Below are 24425 nucleotides of genomic sequence, written 5' to 3' on the forward strand. Positions count from 1 at the left end.
CTCAGAATTCCCCCCTCTTAATACATTACTACTTTTTTCTTCAAATTTTGTTAGCATATGGTAACTTTTGCTCTTAAAGGTATCTAACAGGAAGAGATTATGTGGATCATCAGGTAACTCATATCTAGAGCTAAATGATTTTCCTAGATCATTCTACTGGTAACATCTAGTTGTTTAGCTATTCCCTTGATGGCATCTCAGGTATAGCTGACACATCTCTGCTGGTTTTAATATATTTCACTGTACATTTTAAAAACATGCAACACAGCCTATAATTTAGCATATCAACTATTATTAACCTGTCCATTAATACTAGTAATTTGCTTATTATAAGTGTTATTTGCAGCCAGGCATGATGGCACACCCTTGTAATCCCAGTACTTGGGAAGCAGAGACAGGAGGATTGCAGGCTCATGGCCAACCTCAGCTACTTAGGCCCTTCACAATTAGTGAGACCGTGTTTCAAAATCAACAACAACAAAAGAAATAGGGGTAGGGGTATATCTCAGAGGTAGAATAACCCTGGATTCAATCTCCAGCACCAGACACAAAATAATAGTAATAGTAATAATAATAATAATAATAATAATAATAATAATAAATAATATAATAATATTAACATGAATATCTGTTATTTGTTTTTACATATTTAGCAAAGCTGTCATAAATCAAACCTCTTGTTTTGGTTGTATTATCCTATTGGGTATTCATTACCAAGTAGGTAGCCCTGTGTTGGGCAAACATAATTTTTTATTTTTTTATTTTTATTTTTTGCGGGTCTGGGAATGGAACTCGGGCATTCAACCTCTGAGCTATACCCCCAGCCCTATTTTTTTTATTCTTTATTTTGAAACAGGGTCTCACTAAGTTGCAGAGGGACTCACTAGCTGAAGCTGTCCACGAACTGTAATCCTCCAGTATCAGTCTCCCAAATCCTGGATTACAAGCGTGCACCACTACACCTGGCAAACATAAATTTTTGTAAAATTGCTTTGTGTTAAGGTCAGGTAAGGCTCCTCAGGGTTACTCTTAGGGACTTTATGAGGCTTTTTCCTCTACCAGTTTTGCCATCTGCCAGGATGAATTATGGTCTTACTGACCCTTTGGCTTTCCTTGAAGCATAGGGGACATTTCCCTCATTTTGCAGGATATATGATTGTTTGCTAAGACTCAGGTGTTGAACACCCAGAAGGTAAGTTTCACTGATCCATTTAAGCTGTCTTGCAGGTAACATCCATCATCTGAAAACACTGTTTAGGTGTTGTACTTCTTTTAAACATTGACAGACAACAGTTACATAGTTTTATAAGAAAAACTCAAAATAGAACTATCAGGAACAAATCAAATCCCATTTGTATCTTTGCATAAAGAAGGCACTTAGGAGAGCCAGGCGTGGTGGCGCACGCTTGTAATCCCAGCGCTTGGGAGGCTGAGACAGGAGGATCACACAGGTTGGAAGCCAGCCTCAGCTACTAGTGAGACCGTTTCTAAATAAAATATAAAATATGTCTCGGAGTATAGCCTGGAGATAGAAAAGTCCCTGGGTTCCACTCCCAGTACCACACACACATAAAAAAAAGACACTTAGGAGACACAAATATATTTAACTTAAAAAGAAGCCAATAATAATTAAAATCACAGTTGCAAAGAAGTTAACACATAGGTTAACTTTTACTATTGGAATAAAATTGAGAATTCATGGCTCAGTAAGATAATGATAACTACAAGTCTATGTATGTTGACAGCACTGACAAAGTTAAAGAATAGCTCTGGACCTTTTATAAGTTTAGTGAACAACAGGTGCGTGCGTGCGTGTGTGTGTGTGTCTGTGTGTGTATGTAAGAGAGAGAGAGAGTGTGTGTGTGTGTGTGTCTGTGTGTGTATGTAAGAGAGAGAGAGAGAGAGAGGGAGTGTGTGTGTGTGTGTGTGTGTGTGTGTGTGTGTGTGTTACTGGGGATTGAACCCAGGGGCATTCTACCACCGTGCTACACCCCCAGCCCTATTCTTTATTCATTCTTTCTTTCTTTCTTTCTTTCTTTCTTTCTTTCTTTCTTTCTTTCTTTTTTTCTTTCTTTCTTTCTTTCTTTTTTGTTGTACTGGGGATGGAACCCAGGGGCATTGTACCTCCAAGCTACACCACCAGCCCTAGTTTTTAGTCTTTTTATTTTTGAAACAGGGTCTCACTGAGTTGTAAAGGGCCTCACTAAGTAGCTGAGGCTGTCCACAAAAGGTGATCCTCCAGTCTCAGCCTCCCAAAATCTGGGATTACAAGCCTGTGTCACCATGCAAGGCTTTATTCTTTATTATTGAAACAGTTTCACTGAGTTGAGGAGGGCCTCACTAAATAACTGAGGGTGGCTGCAAATATACAATCCTCCTGTGTCAGCCTCCCAAGAACTGGGAACAATTGTATCTCTCTTGTGCAGTATTGAAACATTTATTCAATCAAAGGTTTAGAAACAATACAAACTGCATAAGGGATGCTTATTGATTACCTTACATGAATATGAAACCTATATATCATTAACTTTAGAAACTTTTGTGGAATATTTAGATAAACCTCAGATACATAACATATTTAACCCTCATGATTTTTTTTGTGTGTGTGTGGGTGGAACCCAGGCGCTTTCTACCTCCGGGCTACATTTCTACCTCCGGGCTACACCCCCAGTCCTATTTTATAATTTATTTAGAAACAGGGTCTCACGAAGTAGCTGAGGCTGGCTTCGAACCTGTGTGATCCTCCTGTCTCAGCCTCCCAAGCACTGGGATTACAAGTGTGCTCCACCAAGCCTGGCTAACCTTCATATGAATAGGTTGCTAGCTAGACATTAGCAGATGGGGTCAGCTGAGATAGACTGAAAGTTTACCTGTGGGAGCTCACTTTGACCCTGTGGGAAATGGGGGTAGAGAAAAAACACAGAGCCACTAAAGATGTGACATGAAAATGGCAGTCAGTCACTCGAATGTAAAATGTTTAAAGGTATGCTAAATGTAAATGTGTAAAGAAAGTGTCCAGAGGGACTATACGACCCAACAATTGGAACACTCCATGTCTCTTTCCTTTCTCAGAAATAGAGTTTCCTCTTCTCCACATCCTCGCCAGCATCTGTTGTTTGTGTTTTGAATGATTGTCATTCTAGTTGGGGTAAGGTGAAATCTCAGGGTAGTTTTGATTTGCATCTCTCTGATTGCCAGTGATGTTGAGCATTTTTTCATGCATTTATTGACCATTTGAAATTCTTCTTTTGTGAAGTGTCGTTTTAGTTCACTTGCCCATTTTTTGATTGTATTGTTTTTTTTTTTTTTTAGTGTTGAGTTAATCTTGAGTTCTCTGTATATTCTAGATATTAGTCCTCTACTGGAGGTATAGGTGGCACAAATCTTCTTCCATTCGGTTGGCTCTCAATTGAGGATCTTGACAGTTTCCTTTGCTGAACGGAAGCTCTTCAGTTTCATGCAATCCCATGTATTGGTTCGCCTTTTAATTTGTTGTGCCTTTGGAGTCTTGTTGAGAAAGTGTTTATCTGTGCCTGTGTGTTGCAAGGAGCCTCAAGGTCTCTGGTCTAATTTCCAAGTCTTTGATCCTTCTTGAATTGACTTGTGTAGGGTGAGAACGTGGGATTAATTTCCAGTTTTCTGCATATGGTTAACCAGTTTTGCCAACACCATTTGTTGAACAGGCTTTTTTCCAGTGTATGTTTTTGGCCCCTTTGTCAAAAATCAATTGGCTCGAAGTGTGTAGACTTGTTTCTGGGTCTTCTATTCTACTCCATTGGCCTAAGTATCTGTTTTTGTGCCAGTACCATGCTGTTTTTATTCAACGGCTTTGTAGTAGAGTTTAAAGTCAGGTATTATAATTCCTCCTGTGCCGGGGTCCAGCCCTAGCAAGAGTTGGGGTTTGTGTGTTGGAGAGAAGAGTCAAGGTCATGAGAGAGACACTGACACACAGAAGACCAGCTGCAATCTAGTCTGTTTATTCAGAACTTAAAACAATCTTTATATTTTTTTATGTAGGACAGAAAAAACCATATTCATGTAAGCAGGAAAGTTTAAAGAAAAAAAGATTCTTTAACAGACCTCAGGGCAGGGTGCCAGACATTTAATGAATCATAGAAAGCGAGCTTTGTCTTATATCACAAGTTTAGCTTGAGTCTAATCTTATATGTTGGCTCAAACTAAGGTCAGCTTGAACTTCATCTTTTGGCCCAGACTTTTGTCCCTGGGAAAAACTTCTTTGTTGACTGAGTCTCTCACAAGCCATCGCACACCTGTTTTAGTTAATAATGCTTATACATAAAATTCCAATTACACAGATTGATCCAAATAACCTTGAAATAATTTTTTGAAGAAGGAGATGCTATTCATACTTCATGGGGGGCTTAGGCTCTTGCGGGCCCCCTGACCGAACTTTGGCTCAAGGTCAGCATGAGATTCTTCAGCACTCCTGCATAGTTTTTGTTGCTGAGAACTACTTTGGCTATTGTGGGCTTTTTGTTGTTTGGTTTATAATTTTTAACTATATTTTTTACGTTACCAAACTTAAATAAATTTGTTTAAGATTTATAAGTCTCATGAACTAAAGGATTTTTGGATCCATTTTGTTGTTTCTAATTTATGAGTGCTGATTTATCTATAACTGATTTGTTTAAAATGGATTTTAGAGGAACTACAAATAAAAACTCATGAAATCACTGGGCATGGTGACACACGCTTGTAATCCCAGCTTTCGGGAGGCTGAGATGGGAGGATCGCAGTTCATGGACAGCCTCAGCTACTTAGTGAGGCCCTCCATAACTTAATGAGACCTTGTTTCAAAATAAAGAATAAAAAATAGGTCAGGGGATGTAGCTCAGAGGTAGAATGCTCCTGGGTTCCATCCCCAGACCTGCAAAAAACAAACAAACAAACAAACAAAAAACAAACAAAAACAAAAAGTAAACACATGAAATCAAAAGTAACTTGGCAAGGCAATTTACTTCTGCACTGAAGGGTGCACAGCCACTGCAAAACTGGTACAGCCCACACACTTCGCAGACAGCCCATGCAGTCTTTTATCCCCTAACACATAGGTCACTTCACCATTCCCTATTGGCTGGGGCATAACTTCACAATCTAATCCAGTTGGTTAATTTCCACTGGGCAGATTTTTGAAAAGGGAAGAGCTATTAACCAGTATATCCAGGAGTGAAACATACAGACTGGTGTACAAAAGTTAAGGAATGGAAACCTAAGCTGCATCACAAAGTGGAAGTGTAGAGGGGGCCTTGATTCTGTCCCTGGTGACTAGCAGTTGGCTTGTTTCAAAGCTGATATATTTTTCTCCCTACTCATCTCTCCTCTTCCTCTCCTTTTCTTAACAAGTAACAGGCTCTTATCAGTTTACTGACCAAAGGAATGAACACCAAGCACCTGGCACCTGTGAATCTGATAAAGAACTAACTCAAGGATGACTTAGACATGAACTGTGTCTCTTCTGACAAGCCCACTTGACCCTGAAGAGCTAAACTCTTACTTAAAAGGGACTTGATTCCTTTGGGGTAAGGTTTGATTTTGAACTCTGAAGTTCAACTGGCTTCTCTGGTTTTCTAGCCAATCAATATATTTAATTTTACTCTGTCCCAAAGTCTTATCCCAATTATTTGATTTCACAACTTAGGGCAGGTATTGAAATTTGGCTACAAAACCACCATTTTGTAACCTTGTATAAGTCCCTGTTTCTTTACGAGTTCCATTTCCTGAAAACTGTGAATGCCAACCCCTCCCCTGGTGTTCCCTTCTAGACGAATTAGCCTTTGTAGACCATTAAGAGTTAATATCCTCGGACCATCTCAGCAGTGCACAGTGAGCTGTGGAGAGAATTCCTGCATGCAGGATTGTCTCAAGGTCCCAATACCAGAAATGAGCCCTGGTGGACATTCTTCCTTTGTACTTTGCTTGTCCTCCCTTCCGGCTTTTACCTTAGATAATAAGTTATTTCTGTGCACCCTGAGTTCAGCATTAACAGATGCTTTGTTTAAATTTATCAATAAAAGAGGCTTCTGAGAGGAGACTTGCAGAAGAGGTGGATCTCTGCTCTTCTCCCAAGCTTCCCTGACTAAATTCAATGTGGCTCGGAGTCATGCAAGAGCACCTATAAGCCTGCAGCATTCTCGGTACTAGCCAACCACGTAAGACAGTGAAACTACGCTCCCATCAATAGGAGTATAGTGCAGAAGTCTGCGTTAGACTAGACTGGGCAGACTTCCCACTGAGTGTGCTTGGTTACCCGGCTCTTGGTAAGTTCGCCCTTTTTTCAAACAGCAAATGTGCTTGTCAAGTCATTTTTAAACATGTGTCTTTTCATATGACACCACAAAATTTACTTCTAATAAAATTAGGGGCCTGCCCAGGACAGAATCATCACTAAGGGGGTTGTGGGGACTGCTCTCTGGAGGAGACACATCCTGCAGCTGAGTTGAGGTGGCATGGGGACAAGGGAAATACACCCAACCCGGCCCCAAAATGAACCTGAACCCAGCAATGTGGGGAAAGTGGCCCTGACAAGCCCTGCAGGCACCAGGTAACTGTGCACAGATAAAGGTACTGAGTGTCATGGGAGGTGACCAAGTATTTCCTTGGTACCCAGGATCTCTCAGAGATTGTGTATGGGTGACTGAGAAACGTCTGAAGAAGTCTGAACATGTGAAGAGTAAGTGAGAACTTACTCCCAACATTCTGGTTTTCCCTTGAAGGTCTCACCCACGGAAGAAGCAATTGGGGTCTGAGTTCTAGAAACCTCCAGGTAAAAGGGCAGTTGAGTTTCTGACATGGATGTACAACCAGAGTAACTGAGATGAGAAACAAAAATTCTACATCATATAAGAAAGGTACCAAGAAAAACAAGGATGAAGATAAAATTCCTTCTGATAGTCTCTTAGGTCTAAAGTTATAATGTTGGGGAGATAACCTGTGGATTAAGGGCAAAGAAGAAACAAAGGATGATTAAATATTGTTGTTTCATCTGGAATCAGGAACCCATATTATGACTAGCTGTCTTTTGGCCAAAGTTCAGGTCACAAAAAGATTGGGTATGTCAATTACAGGTAAGTGAGCGTTCATAAATTAAAAACAACAAAATGGATCCAAATAACTTTTAGTTCACATGACTTAAATAAATATTTTTTTGTTTTCAGTATGAGAATTGAACCCAAGGGCATTCTACCTCCAAGTTACATCCCCAGCCCTATTTTTTTATTCTTTATTTTGAAACAGGGTCTCACTAAGTTGCAGAGCACCTCCCTAAGTAGCTGAGCCTGGCCATAAACCTGTGATCCTCCTGTCTTCAGCCTTACAAGCGTGCACCACCACGCCCGGCGTGTGTGTGTGTGTGTGTGTGTGTGTGTGTTAGTGGGAATTGAATCCAGAGGCATTCTACCTCCAAGCTATATCCCTAGACAAGTTTAACTTTTTATTTGGAAATAGGGTCTAACAGGTTGCTGATAGCCTCACTAAATTGCTGAGGCTGTTCTTGAACCTGAGATTCTTCTGTCTCAGCCCTCCAAGTACTAAGATGATAAGTGTATGCAACCATGCTTGGCTAAAGAAATCTTTATTAAAGTTTGGTAAGGTAAAAAAAGTCATTAGAAATTATTTTGGCCCGGCATGGTGGCACTAAGCAGCTGAGGCTGACCAGGAAACTGTGATCCTCCTATCTCAGCCTCCTAAGTACTGGGATTATAAGCGTGTACCCTCATGCCTGAAAAATTTGCATTATTTTGGATCTTAATAAAACAAATTACTAGGGGTTAGATTACAATTAATATGTGATTCTATATATAATGGGTTAGAGAATTTTTAAGCTATGTTTGATGAAACAACTAAAGAACAAAGTATTTCATCTTACTGAAAAAGAGTATTTTGTCTAAATTGAAAGATTTCTAGAAGGATTGATATTTTTGTGGTACTGGGGATGGAACCCAGGGACATTCTACCTCTAAGCTACACCTCCAGCCCTAATTTTTATTCTTTATTTTGAAACAGGGTCTTACTGAGTTGCAAAGGGCCTCACTAAGTAGCTGAGGCTGTCAGCGAACCAGGATCCTCCTATCTCAGCCTCCCAAATGCTGGGATTACAAGAGTGCTCCACCAAACCCGGCTCTTTCTTTCTTTCCTTCCTTCCTCCCTCCTTCCTTCTTTTCTTTCTTTCTTTCTTTCTTTCTTTCTTTCTTTCTTTCTTTCTTCCTCCCTTCCTCCCTCCCTCCCTCCCTCCCTCCCTTCCGTCCTTCCTTCCTTTCTTTGGTGGTACTGGGGTTCTTGGAAACCCTTCTACCTCTAGGCAATACTCCCAGACCTATTTTATATTTTTTATTTGGAAACAGGGTCTCTTAAGCCAGCGAGGCTGGCTTCGAAGGCTTCGCGAACCTGCACGATCCTCCTGTCTCTGCCTCCCAAGTGCCAGGATTATAAACGTGTGCAACCACGCCTGGCTACAAATGACTTTTCTAGGGCATCTCCTAGCACAGACATGGGACTAGAAGACGAGGATGGAGTGTTGAATGAGTTGGTATCTAGAACCCATGGCCAAGGGAATATGAGTTAGCTCTTTAAGTTCCTCAGATCAAAGATGCAGGGATGGTTCTGAGTCACCTTGTGGCAGTCATGGAGTAAAAAGGGTCACTTTCTAACCACAGTGAAGTGGGAAGATCGCCAAGTTAAGTCATCCAGTTAATTGTGGCCCTTAATTTCTATGCTAGGAATTTGTGTGATCCTAATCTTAGCGTTTCCAAGGAGCGATGACAGCTGTTTGGGGCAGGAGGTGGCACTCCATTCTGTGGTGACTTCTGGCCCCAAGGACTCTAATTTTAAATTATGACAAGGAGAGGGCGGGCCCCCAACCGTGCTGATGATGCTGATGATTTATCTTCCTTGGACATATTAGAAAGATGTTCTACAAGTATTGTCAAAGCCATGGCAAATACTTGGGGCCAAAGAATTTGTTCTCCGCATTTGTTTTAGTGGACATAGGATAGATTATTAAAATCCTTGCATTTGGCCAGGCATGGTGGTACATGCTTGTAATCTCTGTGCTTGGGAGGCTGAGACAGTAGGATCTTGCAGGTTCGAAGCCAGCCTCAGCTGGCTTAAGAGACACTGTTTCCAAATAAAATATAAAATAGCTCTGGGAGTGTAACCCGAAGGTAGAATGCCCCTGGGTTCCATTCCCACTACCATAAAAAAAAAAAAATCCTTGCATTTGTTTCAAGTTGTTCAAATTCTCATGAAACACTATCAAAGCATGTGGTCACTTTTAAATTTTTCTTTTCTTTTTCTTTTTCTTTTTGTGTGTGGTGCTGGGGATTTAACCCAGGGAAATTCTATTTCCAAGCTATACCCCCAGCCTGATTTTGTATTCCTTATTTTGAAACAGGGTCTCACTAAGTTGCAAAGGGCCTCACTAAGTAGCTGAGGCTGGCTGTGAACCTGTGATCCTCCTGTTTCAGCTTCCCAAATACTGAGATTACAAGCATGTGCCACCACACCTGCTGAATTTCTCACCTGAATGAGTGAGCACAACGGAATTCCTCTTAACACTATGAGAAAGTCTTTAGAATTCAACCAGGAACATCCTAATTCCCACCACTACGTGGGACTTTAAAACATCCCTCAAGTTTTGAAATCCATTTTAATAATTGTTACTAATTTGAATAATAATGACAATTATAAGTAGGCTACAGTATTTTTTTTTTTGTGTGTGTGTGTGTGTGTAGGTTTGGAGATGGAACCCAGGGGCATTTGACCTCCGAGCTACACCCCCTGCCCTATTTTTTATTCTTTATTTTGAAACAGGGTCTCACTGCGTTGCAGAGGGCCTCACTAAGTAGCTGAGGCTGTCTGCAAACTCGGATCCTCTGGTCTCAGCCTCCTGAATGCTGGGATTACAAGCATGCGGCACCAGGCCTGGCTTGGCTACAGTCATTTTAATGTTTGGATTTAGCAGGTCTTTTCTTTCTCTGTCTCTGTCTCTCTCTCTGCCTCTCTCTATCTCTGTCTCTGTCTGTCTGTCTCTGGCGGTACTGGAGATGAAACCCAGGGGCATTCTACCTCCCACACCCCCAGCCCTTTTTTATTCTTTATTTTGAAACAGAGTCTCCCTGAGTTGCAAAGGACCTCACTAAGTAGCTGAGGCTGTCCGCGCACCACTATCCTCCTTTCTCAGTCTCCCAAATGCTGGGATTACAAGCATGTGCCACCACTCCCGGCTGGATTTAGTAGTTTTTAGCAATTTTTTCTTGGTTGTGGTTTTGGTGAGAGAGAATGACTTACCCTAGGAGTGAGTGCCTTCCTACCTGGGCCCATGTGGTACTCAGCTTCAGGAGGTGTGTAGTCACATGCACCAAGGCAGAGGAACTCTAGATTACCAAACTCATGTAATTTTGTTTTAGACAAGAAAAAGTTGTTATTTTTTTGTTTTTGAATTAGTCATTATTAATGGTACAAATTCATGGGGTGCAGTGTGATAATTCAGTCCCTGTATACAGTGTGCAGTGATTAAGTTGGGGTGGTTAACATCTCTACCGTCCCGTTGTTTCCTGTCTTCTGGCATCATGTGTCTGATGCAAAATTAGCTGTTGATCTAGTCAGGATTTTTATATTTTATTTTATTTTTTAGTATATAATTTAATTTTTATTGGTGCATTGTACTTATACCTCATAATGGGGTAAAAAACTTGTGTAGGCATAAGTGCACACATCACCCAGCCAGCCCCCACCCAGTCCCCACCTCCCTCCCTCCCCATCCCTCCCTCCCATGCTTGGTTTAGTGGTTGACTTCGATATGAATCAGTACATCATGTGCTTTAAAGAGTTTTCCTCTCCCCACCTCCCATCCCCACAGTTAGGTTGTCTTGTTTGCTCCTCTATAGGATCTCTTTTTTCACCTGGAGAACCAGCCAAGATGTCCATCAACAGATGAATGGATTACAAAACTGTGGGATATGTACACAATGGAATTTTACTAAGCCATAAAAAAATACAATTGTGGTATTTTCGGGAAATGGATGGATCTTGAGAACATTATGCTAAGTGAGATTATGCTAAGTCACAAAAAGTAAGGAATCAGATGCTTTCCCTTATATTTTATTTTGAAACAGTCTTGCTAGGTTTCTGAGAGTCTTGCTACATTGCTGAGACTGTCCTTGAACTTTGGTCCTCCTATCTCAGCCTCCCAAGTACTGGGATTACAGGTGTGCACCATCACACCTGGCTTGTTTTCTTCCTTTATGTGACTGTTTTTACCAGTGTCCAACATTCTTCTAAGGTTCTATTCGTTTTCTATCTTCGTTTGTTTTTTGGTACTGCAGATTGAACTCAGGGGAGTTCAGTGCTATACCTCCATGCTAAACCTCCATCTCTCTCTCTCTCTCTTTTTTTTTTTTTGCAGTACTAGGGACTGAACCCAGGGGCATTTACCTCTGAGCTACACCCCCAGCCCTATTTTTAAATTCTTTTCTTTCTTCCTTCCTTCCTTTCTTTCTTTCATTTTTTTCAGTACTGGAGATGGAATCCAGTGGCACTGTACCTCAGAGATACACGCCTAGCCCTATTTCTATTCTTTAGTCTTTTAAATTAATTAATTAATTTAGTGTGGTGCTGGGGATAGAACCCAGAGGCTTTCTACCTTCCTTCAGGCTACACTCCCAGACCTATTTTCTATTTTATTTGGAGACAGGGTCTCACTATGTTGCAGAGAGCCTTTCTAAGTAAGTAGCTGAGGCTGGCTTCGAACCTGTGCAATCCTCCTGTCTAAGCCTCCCAAGTACTGGGATTACAAGCATGCGCCACCATGCCTGGCTTGTCTTTTTATTTTTGAAACAGGGTCTCACTGAGTTGCGAAGGGCCTTGCTAAGTAGCTGATGCTGTCCGCAAACCGCCATCCTCTGGTCTCAGCCTCCCGAATGCTGGGATTACAAGCATGCTCCACCAAGCCTGGCCTATTCTTTAAAACAGAGTCTCACTAAGTTGTGAGGGCCTCACTAAGTAGCTGAGGCTGGCCATGAACCTGCGATCCTCCTATATCAGCCTTCCAAGTACTGGGATTACAAGCATGTGCCACCAAGCCTAGGTTCCATCTCCTTATTTTTTATTTTGAAACAAGGTCCCACTAAATTGGTGAGGCTGGTCTTGAGCCTGTGATCCTCCTGTCTCAGCCTCTCAAGTACTGAGATTACAGGCATATGCCACCATGCCTGGCTGCCATATACTTTAAATTATCTCTAGATTACTTAGATTACCAAATACCACAATGTAAATACTATGTATAGGTACTGAGGATGGAACCCAAGGGCCTTATACCTCCAGGCTACACCCTCAGTCCTATTTTTTAATATTTCATTTGGAAACAGGGTCTCACTAAGTTTGGGAGGGCCTCACAAAGCTGCTGAGGCTGGCTTCAAACCTCTGATCCTCACAATATTTTTTGATTTGAGATTGACCACATTCAAGACTGTAGAGCCCACAGATGCAAAGGGTGAACGGCACAAGTACAATGGGATACCATTCAGCCTTTAAAGGAGAAATTCCTGTCATTAACAACTACTTGGATAGACCCAGAGGACATTATGCTCAGTGAAATAAGATAGGCACAAGAAGATAAATGCTGCATGTTCCATTCATGTGGAATCAAAACAAGTTGAGCTCACAGAGCACGGAGTGGAAGGCGTGAGGGGCTCAGGGTGGGTGGAGATGGGGGTGTTCATGGACCGGGATGCATTTTGGTTTCCATCTGCATTATCCTGACAGTGAGTGTTGGTGTAGGGGTCCCTGTCAGGGTAGGAAGGCCGTCAGGACTGGGCGCAGATGGGAGCACAAGTCAACATGGAAAGAGGCCAAGTTCCCGTGAAGACAGGAGGAGCACAGGACATCACAAACTCCCACAGCCAGATTCAAAAGGGGCAACTGCAGCTTTTAAAAGGGGTTAGAGTGGGTGACGTTGGGAAGCAGCAAGGAAATCAGGCATCTAGAAGGGGGAGATCCAATGAGACACTACAGAAAAAGGAGGACGGAGGAGGCTGGCTTTGGAGGAGGAGGAGGTGGAAGCTGGGATATGGAGGAGGAGGGACCCAAAGAGGAACCCAGAGGGAGGCTTGGTCATGGAAGGGGAGGAGTCCCAGCACAAAAATGTTGATTTAGTGGTCCCTTTCTCTTCACTCATCCTGCCCCTGCTCTCGTAGTAATAGGAGCCTTCCAAGCCTCATCTGCACAGTGTGGCTGGGGTCTGGCACCTCTCTCCCTCCTGCCCTTTGTTCTATAGGTCAGGGTAGGTATTGTCTCCTTTGTGGCGCCCTCTTGGATGGCTGTGGATCCAGGGCTCACTGCTGTTGCCCTGTGCGTTAGCAGCAGGTGCTGAGGTCCTGAGCTCCCACGGACTCTTCAGCCCTGTCTCTGAGCTTGTGTCTACTCAAATCATGCCCCCGCTGTCACCACTCAAAGCAGCGCCAGCCCCTCACAGAGCTCACCAGTGAGAATGGTATTAAAAGGGACGGATTTGACATTTGCTGTTTCTAAGTAAATTGTCTCCTCCCTCCCCACTCTGCACCCTGCTGACCAGACACTGAGCCAGTGAAGGATGTCCAGTAGAAGGATCCAGCAAGGACTCGGGTTGGCACCTGGAGGCCTCGGATGGTGGGAGTGGCACACACGGCGCTCTTTGCTCTTTGCAAGCCACAGCCCTGCAAAGCTCTATGGGGCAAAATCTTTTCCAACCACTGTGTTGCAAACATCAAATAGGGGTTCATCAGCATGTACACTTCTTATGTTTTTATATATCAGTTAAAATAATAGTTTAAGTGAAAACAATAGGAATTTTGCTGCTGGGAAATAAGGAACAGAAGGAGGAGGGGAGCCTATAAATTCAGAGGGCTGTGAGAAGCATAGAACCAGCCCCAGGGCTATGGGCTGTGCTGTGGATGCTCAGGAGACAGTCGTAGGAGGCCCAGGAGCTCAGGGCTGCTTCCAGGACAGTGTAGGCAGCTGGGAGCAGGGACGGCCTTCCATGGGAAGGAATGGGTATGCTCACACGCTTGTCTCCTCACAGACAGGTGCCCACACCTACCCACATGCACACACAGGCACAAAACCACCCTATGCACACTCTACACACAGCCACACCTGCATGCATTAACATGCACATCCACACAGAGTACATGCATATGCAAATATGAACACTCCAATGAGCACACACGTATGCAGCCACACCCGTGCATCACACGTGCACATACCTGTGCCCATACATTCTAGGCACCGGTCATGGCTCCTGGGCTGGCATCTTCCACAACTTTTCTTCCTTTTGGGGGTTACACACTGAATACTTTTGTCCCCTCAAATCCACACATGAAACCCTCCCTGCCAGGTGATGGTGTTAGGAGGTGGGGGCCTTCAAGAGGTGCCTGGGTCATGAGCTGGAGCCTCATGAATAGCATTAGCGTCCTTATAAAAAGGACCCCAGAGAGCTCTCCTGTGCTCTCTCTGCCACCTAAGGACACAAGGTGTTGGCTGTCTGCAGCCTGGAAGTTGGTCCTCACCGGAGGCTGAGGTGCTGGTGAGGAGATGGAACCCTAGCCCTGGCTCAGGGATGGGGAACAAGTCTACTTTGGTGGTCGCCATATTCCCTCCCTCCACCCCAGCCCCAGGGGCTCTGCTCAGCAGTGCCCCTCCTCCAGCAGTGTGAGCCTCCTCCCCCTCTCTGCCCCCATGAGCTGGGGGACAGTTCAAGGACAACCTGAGGAAAGGTGCCGCAGAGTGTCGGCCACAAGAACCTTCCTTGGCGTTCCTCCCCGGATCTTTGTGTCTCTAGATGGAGCCTGCTGGGAGAGCTCTGCCATCTACTGTGGACCTAGGTCTCCAGAGGTGGGGGTCCTGGCCCCCCTTGGGAAAGACTCCAGGACTCCCATTGGGTGGCCCCTCCTGCTCCCGATGGATGGATTCTCAGCCTCCAGGCAAATCTCATCCTCTCCCTGGGTAGGTATGCACAATGCCAAGTTCACATTTGTCCTGAGGCTGGGGGAGGATGGTGGGCATTCTCCCCCCCACCCCGGGCGGGAGGCAGGGTGTGTTGCCAAGCATCCATCCTTGAGCTCTGGGAAGGCTGAGTTCTCCCAGGACCTTCACATATGATGACACATATATGTAATCTCAGTACTCGGGAGGCTGAGACAGGAGAATTTCAGGTTCAAGATCAGCCTCAGAAACTTAGAGAGACTCTCAGAAATCTAGTGAGACCCTGTTTCAAAACAAAAAATAAAAAGGGCTGGGGATGTAACTCAGAGGCAGGCTAGGCTGCAGGTGTGGCCTGGCAGAGCAGGTACAACCCAGAGACCTGCATGTGGTTCCTGGCCATCCCTTCCACTTCTGGGCCCCAGAAGGGTCAGGTGTCAGCACCCCAGGTAGCCCTGGTTTCTAGGGTGACATGTATCACCCGGGATGGGCCTGGGTCATTCGGAGAGGTCCTGGGTTCCCCATTTAAGGCCTGAGTTTTCTTGAAGGTGGGTCTAGGCACCTTGTGATGGTCCTGGGTCCCCCTGGGGGTGGTCCTTGGTCTCTGAAGGTGGTTTATGTCTCCCTGGTAGTCCTGGGTCACTTGAGGAAATCCTGGGTGGCCTCTGGGCCCCCTGGGGATGGACCTGAGTTTCCTTGAAGGTGGCTCCGAGTCACTCTTGGGTGGTCCTGGGTTGCTCTTGAGTCCCCTTGGGACAGGTCTAGGTCACTCTGGGAGGTCCTAGGTGGTCCCTGGGCCCCTATGTGGTCTCTTCTTCTAAATTGCTCGCTTGACCACCTGGTGGGTATCCTGGGTACCCTAGGCTCCTCACCCCGCTGGCGTCTAGTGCTGGTCTGAGTAAGGGCTGTGCCAGCCCCTCGGCTGGCGACACAGGGTCCCAGGCGTCTACCTGTCCCGGCCGTGTCCCTGACCATCTGCCCTTTGCCTTCCTGGGGCCGAGGGTGAAACTGGATCCCGGACAGTGACACCAGGGCTATTTTGGAGCTGGGCTGGGCGGCCTGGCAGTGGTGGGGGCGGTGTGGGGCGGGCCCAGCCTCTCCAGCTGACAGCGTTTGCCTGTCCTTTTGTCCCCGTCCAGTCTGAGGAACGGCTGGAGCGTGGGCTGCTGGGTGGGAACCACATTGTCCTGGGCCCAAGGAAGGAGGCAAGACCCGGCAGCCCCAACCCACCACCTGTGCCCCAGCCTGGGCGTTGCCCCAAGCCCCCCAGAGACAGGTGAGGAGACAGACAGCTGCAGTGCGGGGGGCGTCCTGGGCTCCTGGAGGGAGGCTGGGCCGAAGGTCACGGTTCTGCAGAACTATGGCACCTTGGGGGTCCAGCGGGCTGTGTCTCCTCTCTGAGGACGGAGGGGATGGACTCCAGCTCCACCCTCCTGTAACCCAGGACTGACCTCTCAGGTGGGCAAGGGGCAGCAGACAGCCTGTCTAGTGGGGGCCTGGGGCCACACTATGCACCCACCTCTTCTCCAGGCAGCTCCCACTCTAAGAGCTTCTGGGGGTCTGGCCGGCCCTGCCCCCACCTCTACTGAGATAGATGCCTGCTGACAGCTGGGGCTATTTTGGGCCCATTGGCTCACTGGAGGGGACAGCCAGAGGGGCGCTGATACTTGATTCCAGGAAAGAATTTCCTCTGGAGTGGGGGCAGCCACAGGCCCAGGGGTCTAAGGTGAGGTGCAGGCTCAGGAACTGTCCTTGGAAACGCACTCTGGAAGGGCGTGGGGGGCTCAGGAGGCTGTGGATTCCAGCCGAGCGTGAGGGGGCAGGCGGAGGGCCAGCGAGGCGGGGCTCCTGGGAAGGGGACCCAGGTTCTCCTGCCAGGACCTGTGAACCACCTCCCACTCTGGGCTCATCCAGAAAACAACCCTGTAAGAAGAGAGTGGCAAAGTCCTGTAACATTTAGGGTGGAGGGTCTGCTTGGGTGGGCAGGGGATGGGTGAGTGGATGAGGAAGAAGGCTGGCATGGGCCAGCCAAGGACACCTGGGTGTAACCTGGGTAGAAGAGGGTCCCAAGACTCCTGTGGGGCTGGAGAAGGTCCCTAAAGGGCTGAGGAACTTAAGTGTGGCTCTTAAAGAGCCCCCTTCCTAGGCAGACATCTAAGGGAGAAAAGGGACCTTCCCAGGAGGATAGGGACTGTGGTTCCTGCCTCAGTTTACCACTGCTGAGGAAGCTTCTGATGTACCCACAAGGAAGCACACTCAGCATCCTTCAGTCCAAACCAGGCAAGGGGAGGAGGCTTCTGTGCTGTCCTTGTCCCCAGTGGGATTTCCTTAGAGCCTTCGAGGTGACTTCAGTTTCCTCATCTGTAATACGGGCACCTGGCAAGGAGAGCAGTTCCCTGGTCCTAGAGTGTGCGCATTCAGTGAGCCTCAGGCCTGCTCACCAGTAGGGATGCCTACTTGGCAGGGTGGCTGAGGTGCTCCAAGGCTGGGGCCTCTAGACGAGTCCCCTTGATCTGCTGTATGAATAGTAGGGAGAACCTGCGTGAAACGCCACTTGCACCATATTTTTGGGGAAAATTCAGGCTTTGAGTAGGTAGCAGGGCATAGCACCATCCCCTTGAAAGAACTCTGCGGTGGATTCCTGCTCTTGCCAGGTCAGGGTTAGCCTGAGCACCTGCCAGGGCCATGCCCAGCTCCCCTTAAACACGTGTGGTGCCAGGCTGCTCACAGGCTTGTACGTGTATTCCTGGCCAGGCCAGCTCAGGCTCTGGGTGTTGTGTATATGTGTGTGTGGTGGTTGTGGTGAGGATGTTGAGGCAGAAGGATACCCTATGGTGCTTTGGGAAAACCTGCAGGCTGACCATATAATTTTGGGAAGTGCTTGTAAGATCTTAGACCTTAGGGCCCTTGGATTGCTGAAAGTTGCCCCAGCAGGATCTGTGGAGATCCCGATTTGTGCTGCATGGTGCCCCCCCCCCCACTGTTTGTGCCCTCCTGAGGCCAAGAGGGATGGGGACCTGGGTATGAGTGTGTTGGGGGACACTGAGAACAGAGGTGCTGACTGCACAGTGAGTCAGCAAACGAGGCCCAGCAGCCCAGGCTGGGGCCAGGCTCAGCTTCCTAGAGGAGGATTAAGGGAGATTAGGTACCTGAATCACAGGACTGGCAGCTGGAGGGCCCCTAGGAACACAAACCCAGCTCAGCACTCAGGGCAGCCTGAGACGGGCATATCTGGCTGAGGAAGGCAGACGTAGGGTACCTTGCTGATGGCCTTTCTGCAGTGGGTACTTGGGTCTGCCCACAGATAGAAGCACATCAGATCCACCCAGGGTGCCAGGTGGGGCCCATCATACTTATGTAAGACCCAAGGCAGGCTGGCAGACACAATGTCACTACACCCACTTGTACCAGGGCTGGCTGGGGCTCAGCCTCAGGTGGACAGAAGCCAACATCACCTGGGCACTGATAGTGTCCAGAAACACTGAGGTGTCCAAACCCTTCCCTACTCAGTGTCCAGCTGGCAGGGCCCGGGTTAGCTAGGCCCTGCTGGTCTCAGCTTGGAGACCCTGCGCTCTTCCCAGCCCCAGCCTAGCAGTATTCTGCAGGTGTCCTCAGCCAAATTTATTATGGAGGCCCTTCCTCCCACCCCTCTGTTCCCACCAGGGTCCCATTCTGCAAGGAGGGAGGGTGTGAGGCAGGCAGGCAGGTGCTTAGAGGTACAGAGGCATACACAGCTGAATGGCCTGGGGCACTTGTGTTGAGATCAGCTTGCTTGGCCAGGGGTTTCTTCCCTTCCCTGCGGGTTGATGAAGTATGTGACCCCCATGTCTAGGATTAAGGAGAGGTTTAAGACCCTAGGTTTAAGACCCTGGCACAAGGCAGCTACAGACAGGACAGTCCTCTTGGAGGAGGAAAGGGAGAGCTGAAGATGGGGAGAAAAGAGGGATAAAGGAAGTGGGCGTACCTGGAGGAGAGTCACAGCCTTCACCCTGATATACAAAAGCTAGAGATAGGCAAAAGGCAGGTGCCCACGGGTCTCCCAGTGCCCAGACCCGACAGGGCTTAGTAGGCCCCCGTTTGTGTTAGGGACACATAGCCAACTGGAGTTTTAGAAGGAGACTGGACATCACAGGCAGAGTGGCCTAGGGTGCACTGGGAAGTTCTGGGAGCTTGTTTGTGGAAGAGGGCCTGCCTGGCTGCTGGAGTGCTGGGGATCTGCTCTTGAGGGGACCTCCAACTGGAGTGTGGGATTGGAAGGGGAGACCCTTCGCAGTTACAATAGTCCATTTGAAGTGCCAGACCCCATAGACCTGCAAAGAGGCAACCCTGCACTCCTGGGCCATGGCGCCACCTGGTGATGATAGGGGGCGGCGGAGAGGAGATGACTGGGGAGGGAGGACCCAGTGTTAACTTAGATTACACAGGCAGCACTGGGTACCGGAGGAGGCCAAGTGGGGCGCAGGGGAGGGGCTCCTCCCAACACCACTGTGACCTACCTCCCACGCCATCGCAGGTTCCCGCCTCCACCACCATCATGGACCACTCCTCCTTCAGCGGCGCGCCCCGCTTCCTAACCCGGCCCAAGGCTTTCATGGTGTCGGTGGGCAAGGACGCCACCCTGAGCTGCCAGATCGTGGGCAACCCCACGCCGCACGTAAGCTGGGAGAAGGACCGGCAGCCGGTGGAGGCGGGCGCGCGCTTCCGCCTGGCCCAGGACGGCGACATGTACCGCCTCACCATCCTGGACCTGGCGCTAGGCGACAGCGGGCAGTACGTGTGCCGCGCGCGCAACGCCATCGGCGAGGCCTTCGCGGCCGTGGGCCTGCAGGTGGACGCCGAGGCCGCGGGCGCGGAGCAGGCGCCCCACTTTCTGCTGCGGCCCACGTCCATCCGCGTGCGGGAGGGCGCCGAGGCCACCTTCCGCTGCCGCGTGGGCGGCTCGCCGCAGCCGGCCGTGAGCTGGTCCAAGGACGGGCGGCGCCTGGGCGCCCCGGACAACCCCCGCGTGCGCGTGGAGGAGCTCGGGGCGGCCAGCGCGCTGCGAATCCGGGCCGCGCGGCCGCGCGACGGCGGCACCTACGAGGTGCGCGCGGAGAACCCGCTGGGTGCCACCAGCGCCGCCGCCTCGCTGGTGGTGGACTCGGACGCCGAGGCTGCCAGCCCACCCGGGGCCTCCACGTCGGCGCTCCTGGCGCACCTGCAGCAGCGGCGCGAGGCCATGCGCGCGGAGGGCGCCCCGGCCTCGCCACCCGGCGCCGGCACGCGCACCTGCACGGTGACCGAGGGCAAGCACGCGCGCCTCAGCTGCTACGTGACGGGCGAGCCCAAGCCCGAGACCGTGTGGAAGAAGGACGGGCAGCTGGTGACCGAGGGCAGGCGACACGTGGTGTACGAGGACGCACAAGAGAACTTCGTGCTCAAGATCCTGTTCTGCAAGCAGTCGGACCGCGGCCTCTACACCTGCACCGCGTCCAACCTCGTGGGCCAGACCTACAGCTCCGTGCTGGTGGTCGTACGAGGTGAGGCTGAGGGTTTGGGGCGCGCGGTTTCTGCGCCAAGTAGCTGCTCGGAGCGCGCGCGCGGGTGGAGGCTTCTTCCCGCCCCTTTACCCGCCCCCTCTTGCCCCGGTGGGCAGCTGCCATCCTCCACCCGCGAATGTCGGATTGTGGAATCCGTAGCTGGAGATCAAGGTGGCTCTTGCCCTTTCACAGGTCTCATTGCAGACCACGCAGGCCCCTCCCCAACACACCTGCGTGGCCCCCTTTTTACCATTCTCCACCTTTTCCCACTTGGCGCCCTGCCCTCCTGTTACCTCGCTTTCCTCCCCAGCACTCCATCCCTAGCCCACCTTCTTACTCCCCTACCCGACCCTGCTTTCTCCTGACTGCCCTCCGCCCACAACCCCAGCCCGCATGCTCCCTACTCCCTACCCCCACTGCCCGCTCCCGTGCCCTTTGCTCTCCCGGGATCCTCCACCTTGGCCTTCCCCGCCCAGCGCTCTCACCAGCTTGTCCCCACAGAGCCCACCGTGCCCTTCAAGAGGCGACTGCAGGACCTGGAGGTGCGGGAGAAGGAGTCAGCCACGTTCCATTGTGAGGTGCCGCAGCCTGCCACCGAAACCTCGTGGTTCAAGGAGGAGACTCGGCTGTGGGCGAGCGCCAAGTACAGCATTGAAGAGGAGGGCACCGAGCGCAGGCTGACGGTGCGCAACGTGTCCGCGGACGACGATGCGGTGTACATCTGCGAGACCACAGAGGGCAGCCGCACGGTGGCCGAGCTCTCCGTCCAAGGCAGGCGGGGGAGCGCGTGGAAGGACGCAGGAGGGCTGGTGGTCCTCGGTTGGGGTGCAGCGCGACCTGTGGGGTAGAGGAGGGGCTGGGCCTCTGCAGGGGGCCTGATGGAGTGAGCAGGAGTGAAGGGGGTGTGGGCAGCCAGAAGGTGGGCAGAGGCACTTGGAAGGGGATGGACTGGGGCACCAGGCTTGGGGGACCAGGCGAGTCAGAGGCGGGAGAATGGACTGGAAACAGACCCAAGGCAGGTAGGGGAAGGCGGGTGGAGAGTAGGGAGAGGGGCTGACCAGTATGGGGACTCTTCCCACCCTAGGGAACTTGACCCGAAAGCTGCCTCGGAAGACCGCAGTGCGCACTGGGGACACGGCCATCTTTTGGGTGGAGCTAGCGGTCCCAGAAGAGCCTGTTCGCTGGCTGTGGAATCAGAAGGAGGTGGTGGCTGGGGATAGAGTGGCCATCAGTGTGGAAGGCACGTGCCACACACTGACCATCTTCCAGTGCACCTTGGAGGACATGGGCGAGGTGGTCTTTATGGCTGGAGACAGCCGCACGTCCACGCAGTTCTGTGTGTCTGGTAAGGGGCTGGGGAGTGGTGGGGGAAGCGGTGTGGTTTCTCTAGCTCCATCCACTGAATGTGGCAATAACACTCTCTGGTTCTTGAACAAGGCCATGGGCCTGCTCCAGCTTTCTATGGGGAGAATGGTGAAGGCTTCAACCATTGCCCTGGGTCTCCAGGCTCCTTCTCCCAGGTTGGGGCCCTTTCTACTGCATCAGCTAATGGCTACAGTTCTAGGGGTGGAGGTTATGAGCCCACAGCCTCTCTGCGACTGGTAGACAAGTCTTTTGGAGGGCTGGGGCTTCTGTGATCTCTTTTCTAGATGACCCCAGACCCAGGGCTTGGGGAGGGGGCTCCCAGTCACTGACCTTGACCCATCCTCCATTAGCCCCTAGGAGGCCACCCCTGTACCCTCCTGCGGACCTTGTGGTGAAGGCCAAAACAGAGAGTTCTGTGACCCTTGGTTGGTCCCCACCACCCCATGGGGACCGCCCAGTCACTATCGATGGCTACCTGGTAGAGAAAAGGCGTCTTGGTGCCTATGCCTGGAGCCGGTGCCATGAGGCCGAGTGGGTGGCCAGGACGGAGTTTACTGTCACCGGTGTGGCTGAGGAAGGGGACTTCCAGTTCAGGGTGTCAGCTATCAACAGCTTTGGCCAGAGTCCCTGCCTCGAGTACCCAGGGACCATCCACCTGGGTAAGTGGAGTTTGCTGCTAATGAGCAGTACATGAGGCTGCCCCCTGCCCTCAAAAAGAGCCATGCTTCTAGAGAGGACTTGTAGAGCTTGTGTTTGAGGAGCTTCCTTATAGGAGAGGGGATGCCAAGACAGGACTCAGGTCCACCAGAACCCTGCCTGTCTCCAGCAGCCCCAGGGGATGGGGCTTTAGAGCTGCCCCACTGCAGGGAATACCCAGTAGAATCCTGGGTATTGCTGGGTGGTCCCAACTTGTCCACCATCTGTCATGAGCCCAATTTGTGCTCATGGTCACTGCCTGTGTTCTGGCCATACTTTCCGGACCAAGGGCCATTTGAGTCTAACCTCCAGGGGAAGTGGAAAGGGATGGCAGAGACCTATGCCTGGCCCTGGATCCTTCCTAATGTTGCCTGCCCTGCAGCCCCCCAGCTGGCTGTGAGGACGCCCCTGAAGGCAGTGGAAGCAGTGGAGGGCGGTGAGGTCACCTTTTCCATCGACCTCACGGTGGCCTCTGAGGGTGAGTGGTTCCTGAACGGGATGGCCCTGAAGGCCAGCAGTGTGTATGTGATCCGCTGTGACCGCACCCGGCACACACTCACCATCCGAGAAGTGCCTGCTAGCCTGCACGGGGCGCAGCTCAAGTTTGTGGCCAACGGCATTGAAAGCAGCATCCGAGTGCAGGTCCGAGGTAGGCCTCTAGTCCTGAGTCCTTTTCCTTCTGGTTTGGGGGTCAGGGCAGGGGTCCATGGAAAGCTGCTGCTGCTGCTCAGGGGGCTGGCCCGCGGGCAGCTGTATGAAGTAGGACAGGGCAGTGGGGGGCTTGAGGCCACTCACCCCAGGCTGGCTGCTCTGGGGGACAGGGTGTGTGTGGACCACGGGCACCAAGGACACTCATCTCTCCACCTGCCTCTTTTCCCTTTCTTCCTCTCCTTTCCTCCTCCCTCCCACTGTATTGGCTCATTTCTACTTTTTTTCTGTTTCTTTTTCCTTTCTGTCCCCTCTCCTGGCTTTTCTTCCTGTCTGCCTTTTCTGGTGTGCTGTGTTCTGCCTCTCTCTCTCTCTCTTCTTGGCTCCTCTTTATGTTCTTTCTTTCCTCTCTCATCTCCTTCCTTTCCCTCTCTCCCTCTTCTATATTCCATCTTTTTCTACTGGGGTCTCTCCTTTATCTCCCTGTACTCCATGTCTGTCTCTCTCATCTCCTGCATGGCTCATGGTCCCTTCTGTCACCCACTCATGGTCCCTCTGTCCATACCCTATTCTGCCATCCATCCTTGGCTCCCAGCAGCCTCGGGACTGACTGTCCACAAACCACCGGCCAAGGCTGCCAGGGAGGTGCTGGCCCGGCTCCATGAGGAAGCAGAGTTGCTGGCCGAGCTGTCAGACCAGGCTGCGGCTGTGACGTGGCTGAAGGACGGCCGCGTGCTGCTCCCAGGACCCAAGTATGAGGTGCAGGCATCAGCTGGTCAGCGGGCTCTGCTGGTGCATGATGTGGTGCAAGATGACGCTGGCCTCTACGAGTGCATCAGCCCTGGGACCCGCATCGCCTATCAGCTGTCCGTGCAAGGTGAGGGCAGGTGGGTGGGTGGGTGGGCGGGAGTTCATGCCCTCCTTGGGCTCCGACTGTGGTGCTGGAATGCACTCTGTCCACGAGCTTGAGGGTGGTGTAAGGGGTTCTGGGCAGAGGGCAGCTATTTTCTGACCCCATAGGGAAGGTGGAGGGCAGACTTAGTTCTGTAGAAGGAAGGACTTCCTAACAGAGGAGGGGTCACTTGTATGGCAGGAGACCCCTGTGGCTGGGACTCAGCTAGCTAGGCTGGCCTCTTGCTAGTCTTTCTTATCTGGATGAAGACCAGTGTCCTGTGTGGTCCCCAAGCCCGGGCATTTAAGTCTGCTAACCACTGCGGCCAAGTG

General features: G+C 50.0%; 1 protein-coding gene across 1 annotated transcript in view; it reads left to right on the forward strand.

Annotated features, from left to right (window-relative positions):
* Window positions 1-19507: 19507 nt before the first annotated feature.
* Window positions 19508-24425, forward strand: part of OBSCN (obscurin, cytoskeletal calmodulin and titin-interacting RhoGEF) — a gene marked incomplete at both ends in the record, with an annotated part of 117594 nt that continues 112676 nt past the window's right edge. Inside the window, 6 exons of the mRNA XM_080698667.1 lie at window positions 19508-20492; window positions 20994-21263; window positions 21577-21837; window positions 22208-22516; window positions 22936-23202; window positions 23797-24078. Coding sequence (XP_080554793.1) covers window positions 19508-20492; window positions 20994-21263; window positions 21577-21837; window positions 22208-22516; window positions 22936-23202; window positions 23797-24078 — 2374 coding nt within the window. The remainder of the gene's footprint in view (window positions 20493-20993; window positions 21264-21576; window positions 21838-22207; window positions 22517-22935; window positions 23203-23796; window positions 24079-24425) is intronic.

Source organism: Muscardinus avellanarius, assembly GCF_963383645.1.
Source record: "Muscardinus avellanarius genome assembly, chromosome: 7".
NCBI classification, from domain to species: domain Eukaryota; kingdom Metazoa; phylum Chordata; class Mammalia; order Rodentia; family Gliridae; genus Muscardinus; species Muscardinus avellanarius.